Here is a 6,000-nt window from a genome sequence, read left to right on the forward strand (position 1 = left end):
GAGTGATGCCCCCCTTCCTACCCGCTCAAAGGCTAGTCTCTTTCCTCTCACTACAATATAAAAAAAATTAACACCTACATAAGGTACCAGTTTTATAACTGGTACTAAAGCTTTATGTTAAAGCTACAGGATTTTGAATACTATATTTCTGTGAGGAGTCTTTTATTCAACAAATATTTTGTACTCCAACTATGTCTCAGGTACAGTTCTAGGCCCTTGGGGCTGCATCACTAAACAAAATAGACAAAATTCTTGCCTCGGTGGAGCTTATATTCTAGTGCATAGGAGAGGAAAAAAAACAAATAAGTTAAATGTTACAGATGTTAGTATGTGATGGTGGAAATTAAGTGCTGAAGGGAATAGGGAGTGCTATAATTTTGTTTTTTTTTTTGGGGGGGGTGCTGTAATTTTAAACAGGATGATCAGTACCAGCCTCACTGAGAAGGTGACAGTAGAGTAAAGGAAGAACATTCTGGGACTTTCCTGGTGGTCCAGTTTTTAGACTCCGCACTTTCACTGCAGGGGACTTGGGTTCAGATCCCTGGTCATGGGAACTAAGATCCCACATCCTACATGCCACATAGTGCCACCAAAAAAAAAAAAGAAGAAGAAAAGTTAAACCCAAATACACTGCTTTATTCAACTGCTTTATGTATTGAGAGAAGGGGCTATATTTGCTTGATCCATTCATTCAATGAATTAATATTATATCATACGCAAACCAATATAACCAAATCAAAGTTAATAATTACGGAAATCTATAAAGGATTTTCAGCTTCTGGACAAGCATCTAACTACAAAAGTGATTTCTTAAGAAGCTCTTTCAAATTCACTCTTTTCCCACAATCTTTCCAGATAATAGAGAATTAAGAAAACATATCACAACACAAATGACTTGTCAAACAATTACAGTGGTCAAATATTCAAAATGTCCCTTCAACAAATTTTATGACTACAGCTCAAAAGTTTAGTGATCAATTCATATATGAATCCTGATTTTTTTTTTTTTTTTTTTTGGCTGCACATGGCATGTGGGATCTTAGTTCCCTGACCAGGGATCCAACCCGTGCCCCCTGCAGTGGAAGAATGGAGTCCTAATCACTGGACCACCAGGGAACTCCCTGAATCCCGAATATTTTAAAAGATGGTATTAAACTTTTTGTAAAAGTATCCCAGCATTTATGAGTTAACTGTTCTTTTAGATGAGATTTACTTTTTTTCTTTTTACTAAATTGCTCATTTAGCTGTTTAGAAAAATGATATCAGCTGTAAGGGATTTTTGCATAATTGGCCATCTGTTTCAAGGTAATGATTACAGACTGTACCCTGCAAGCGATTCATAGGTTTCATTAACTTCCTCCTTCAGGAACCAGGATATAGGTGAAATCCATAATTATCAGTTTCACAGCAGCATCTTTTTGAGGCAGTAAGTATTTCTGTGGTTGAGTCTGAGGCTTTACTTGAAAAGATCATTTGTTTAAACAAGAAGTTTTGCCGGGTTTGCATTTGGAGTTAGAATGCAGTTACCAAGAACCCCACAGCTGCTATGAAATGAACTTGGAACCAGGAAACCTTGACTCGAATCCCTACTCCGCCCCACACCAGTCCAGAGACTCTGGGCAAGCTACTTGACTCCTCAGAGCCTCACGTAGCTCAACTGCAAAATGAGAAGAATTCTTGCCTCAGTGCTATGGTGAGGATGAAATGCCCACTCCGTAGCCTTACATGCCTCAAACAGCCAGGGGCACATTGCAGACTCCCAGTAAATCTGCCTGGATCGCTACACCTGCCATCAGGTCAGGCCAACTCCTTCCCTTTTTTCCTTAGCAGAGAGAGTACAGCTTTTCATAGAGTGTCATCTGTATCCCCATAGTCACCTCTCTAGAGGAAAGGCAGGACTTCTGAGATAATCATATAAAGGGAGGAAATTTTTTGTTTTTTCCCCATGGACATCGCAAAAGTTTATTCCACTATTCCTCTTGTTGGGGGAATGGGAAGAGAAATAGGATCTTACTGGTGTGCATTTTATTTTAATAAATCACTTATGTCAAAAGTAACTATTGAGATACTTTGACATATACTATGATGATCAATACTTTATCCAGAATATACTTATTTTTACTCCAAATGGAAAACCTGCATTGATGTTGGTTATATGCATAAACATACTAATATATATACCTAGGGTTATCAAAATTTATGAACTTTCATAAAGCACATTAAAATACCTAATGTTTATCTTGAAATTTTAATCCAAGTCAGTGCACTGGAAACTTAAAATGCTGAACATGGTTGCCAAGCTATTGTTGAGACACCCTAGAAAACTTGGGAAGCAATATAGCATTGTAACGTCATGGAATTTGGATCCAGAAAAAAACCTGGGTTTAAACCCATGCTCTGGGACTTCCCTGGCGGTCCAGTGGTTAAGACACTGCACTTCCAATGCCAGGGACATGGGTTCAATCCCTGGTCGGGGAACAAAGATCTCACATGCCGCATGGTGTGGCCAAAGAAATAAATAAACCCAGGCTCTGCCACTCAACTATATGTAATTCTGAAAATTTTCTTAACCTCAAAGCATTACTTTCCTATCTGTGAAGCAGGGATAAGAATGATACTTCTCAAGGATTAAGTGGATTGAGTAAAGTCATGCATCTTGAGCTCAGAATAATATCACATTATGATAAGGAAGACAATGCAAAGTAAATAAACCTGGAGTCCCTGGTTACAGGAGAGACATTTAAAGTTGTCAGTTAAGACTGCTAACAAGCTCACTTAGCTTAGAAACAAGAAGATCCAAGTTTAAATAACGGCCCAGCTTTTTTGTTGCTAGCTATGTGACCTTGGCCAAAGGCCGAACATGTTGTACCTCAGCCTATTCATTTAACTGTTACGTATTAATGATATTAGGTATTAATGATATTGTTACAATTTGTAATGCACTGACCATATACCAATGCAATCTAATAGATTTATATATGCACACCAGTCTTTACAATAACCCTTCAAGGTAGATGTTAGAGAAGTTAAATTCGTTCAAGGCCACCCAACTAGTAAGTGGTAGAGTCTGGATCCACAGCAAGGTTTATCAGTCTCCAAATCCTGTCCTTAACTATCCAATGAACTCCCTGCTACCTACCTCTCCTGGAGAAGATCAAACAACATTATCCCTGCAAGAGTATTTTTTGAATTGAAATGTCCTATACAAACGTGAAGTATTATTGTTAATACTCTATATCAATCTAAATAATTCACGGAATGGGTTTATGATTTGCCCCTCAGGGCCTGGGAACCCTAAAAGAACAAAAGGTTAGCTTCAAGATCTCTTTCACCTCCCCTTGGAATCTTGCTTTGACCTCAGTTTCACTTGAGCTGACCTGATAAACAACATTAAAGCACAGATAGCCAAATGCTGCTGTGTGCCACTCAAAGGCTGCTCTCTGCATTCCCGGGAGTCTAGGGCAACAAGATCTTGTGCTTTTCCTTGAAATGCGGACAAAATGTTTTCTTGGACTGACTTCTCACACCTGCATTTGCAGTTAGCTTGGGTAAGTATAAATAAAGCGGTCACATATATGTCTGCCTAAACTAGGGCTTTGGAAATCACCCTATAACAAACTACGGTTCCTGGCACACATGCTATCGATCTAATTAAAGCAAATTTCAGTCGCTTTTCAAGGATATGGGGTAAAATTTAGAGGGGCTTCCCCCTCTGAAATTTTTGTCAACTTGTCCGGCATAGTGAAGTGTAACTCTCTTAGTTATCCACCCTTGGAATAATAAGCTTCCTGGAAATACCGCAGTGTTGATGACATGTGACGTGACAAGGTATTGATGATATGTAACGACATATGAGGGGCAAAGCGGGGCTCGGTTTGGTATCACCTGGAAGGCACCCCCTAGCCCCGCAATCCTGGCGATGCTCAGCATGGCCCCCTCGACGCTGCAGGGGAAGCAGGAGGGCAAAGTCCAGATAAAGTGAAGGGCGTTCATTTGACGAAGCTGCTGAATCTGGGACTACCAGAGCATACTCGTTTGCATGAGGAAGAAAGGTCGCCCGGGTTTCCCAAAGGCCAGATCCAGCCTGGAGAATGTGACTTTCTCCAGTCCAGAGACTTACCTCTTCCCTTCCCTGTAAGGCCCTCTCGCTCCCCCTGCGGCGCTCGCAGCGGACCCCATCCCGCTTCCGACGTCGGGACCTGGGAAGCACAGCTCAACCAGACGGAGCCAATTTAAGCCTGCGAGGCGGCGCTGGGAGCAGCGGCGAGAGGCACTTAGAGGCTGAGCCCCAGGACCTGGCGCTTACCTCCGAGGGTGAGATCTCAAACACTCCCGCGATCTTGGCATAGAGCTCTTGGATGCTGGAGAAATTGTCCACTCTGCCCGTGGCGCTGCCATGAGCCAGCTGCGTATGGAAAACCAGCCTGCGGGTGGGCGCCAGCGGGGTGGGGAGGCTGCCGCCAGCCGCATTCCTCTGCTCGCCCTCCAGCAGCCGGGAGGTCTCCTTGGTATTGCCTTTCTTTTTTCTCCGCAGCCCCAGGGGCATCTTGTCTGGCCGAGGGCGGGGGCCCACCTGCGCTGCCACGGACTGCTGCCTTCTTGGCCTGGGCCCCTGGACTTTGTGCGAAGGGCCGGCCGGGTCCAGGCAGGTGCAGCCTGGGCTGGGCCAATGGCAGAGGCGCTCCCGCCTGGCCCCACCTGCTCAGGGCCCCCTCCTGCACTGGGAGGAGCTGCACCTGCAGTCCGAGCAGCCACCTGCCCTCGGGATGGATCAGGGAGAAGAAAAGTTGGACCCTGAGGACAGGGAATGTTGCCTACCATTCCAGTTCTACAAGGATCAAGCCATCAACCATTGCAGCTGCCCGCGATGGTGTGCCCTGAGGGGAATTCAGGACGGAGAAAGCAAGGAAGCATTCTGTGCTTTGGATACTGGCCCTAGAGAGTTAAGATATGTATCTAAGGAATAATTTCAGTGAACTCAGACTCTTGCATCTTCCCCTGCATAGGAAAGCGCTACAATCATTAGCTTGAGATGTCTGTTCTTTGTGATTAGCCGTAATCTTTTCATGTTCCACTACATGTTTTTATCCAACAAAAACACTCATATATCCTGACTCCTCCCCCACTCCTCTGAGCAGTTCCTCAGAGCTATCTCAAAGGCTGTCTCCTTGGCTATGGTCCTCAGTAAGGTCCCCGAATGAGATAAAACTTTTAGGTTGTGTGTATTCTTCAGTAGATAACCCATTCCTTCATCTCATCTCCTGGCTTCTTTCCCCTCCTTTAAAAAGCGGCTCAATTTCTATAAAAGCCTTAGGATGTTGCTTCTACAAAATAACAGGTCTTAGAATACAAACCTGCTGGCCCTTCTGGTGATGTTCATAAGCGTGTGGTAGGCACTCACACACGATTGGGCCACGTGCCTTAGTATCTGTAAGTCTGGGCCACTGGGGATAGAAATTTAAGTGGAAGTCAGTCTCCATCTTTCTTCTCTGTACCTTACACCCTGCAAGGTAGAATTGGAAGGAAAAGTTTTGGGATTAGTGCCACACTGAATTCATAGTCAAACACCCTCAGCCAAGCCCTAAGCAGCTGTCAGTAATCCTTTTTACGTTTTCCTGGGCACCTTTCTCTCCCAAATGTTCAGCACTCTCCCCAAGTGATTTGCTCCATCTCCACCATCCTTGATCTCTGTAGAAAACCCTGTCTTTTATTCTACAGAGGAAACTGAGGCCATTCCATGTGACTGCTGGACTCCCTCAATTCCCTACCCCTTGTCTGTAATTCCACTCACCTCCCTTCTCCAAACTCTGAAGAAATCTCTTCTTTTATGTGACCCTTGATCTGATCCCTTCATTCTCCAAGATCTCTACATTTAAGCTACCTGTTGACTCTTGTCTTTCTCCTCCCCACCTGGTGCCACCCACTGATGGTCAAATCTTTTACGTTGTTTTCAAGTCCTCCACCCCTCCACCGCTGCAGTCACCTCTACATTTTCACAAC

General features: G+C 44.0%; 1 protein-coding gene across 1 annotated transcript in view; it reads right to left on the reverse strand.

Annotated features, from left to right (window-relative positions):
• The window catches only part of GIPC2 (GIPC PDZ domain containing family member 2), an 86,426-nt gene extending 81,867 nt beyond the window's left edge, over positions 1-4,559 (reverse strand). Inside the window, exon 1 of the mRNA XM_057749128.1 lies at positions 4,307-4,559. Within this exon, the coding sequence (XP_057605111.1) occupies positions 4,307-4,546 (240 nt within the window). The 5' untranslated portion in view covers positions 4,547-4,559. The remainder of the gene's footprint in view (positions 1-4,306) is intronic.
• Between the last annotated feature and the right edge of the window lie 1,441 nt (positions 4,560-6,000).

Source organism: Hippopotamus amphibius, chromosome 1, assembly GCF_030028045.1.
Source record: "Hippopotamus amphibius kiboko isolate mHipAmp2 chromosome 1, mHipAmp2.hap2, whole genome shotgun sequence".
Taxonomy (NCBI): domain Eukaryota; kingdom Metazoa; phylum Chordata; class Mammalia; order Artiodactyla; family Hippopotamidae; genus Hippopotamus; species Hippopotamus amphibius.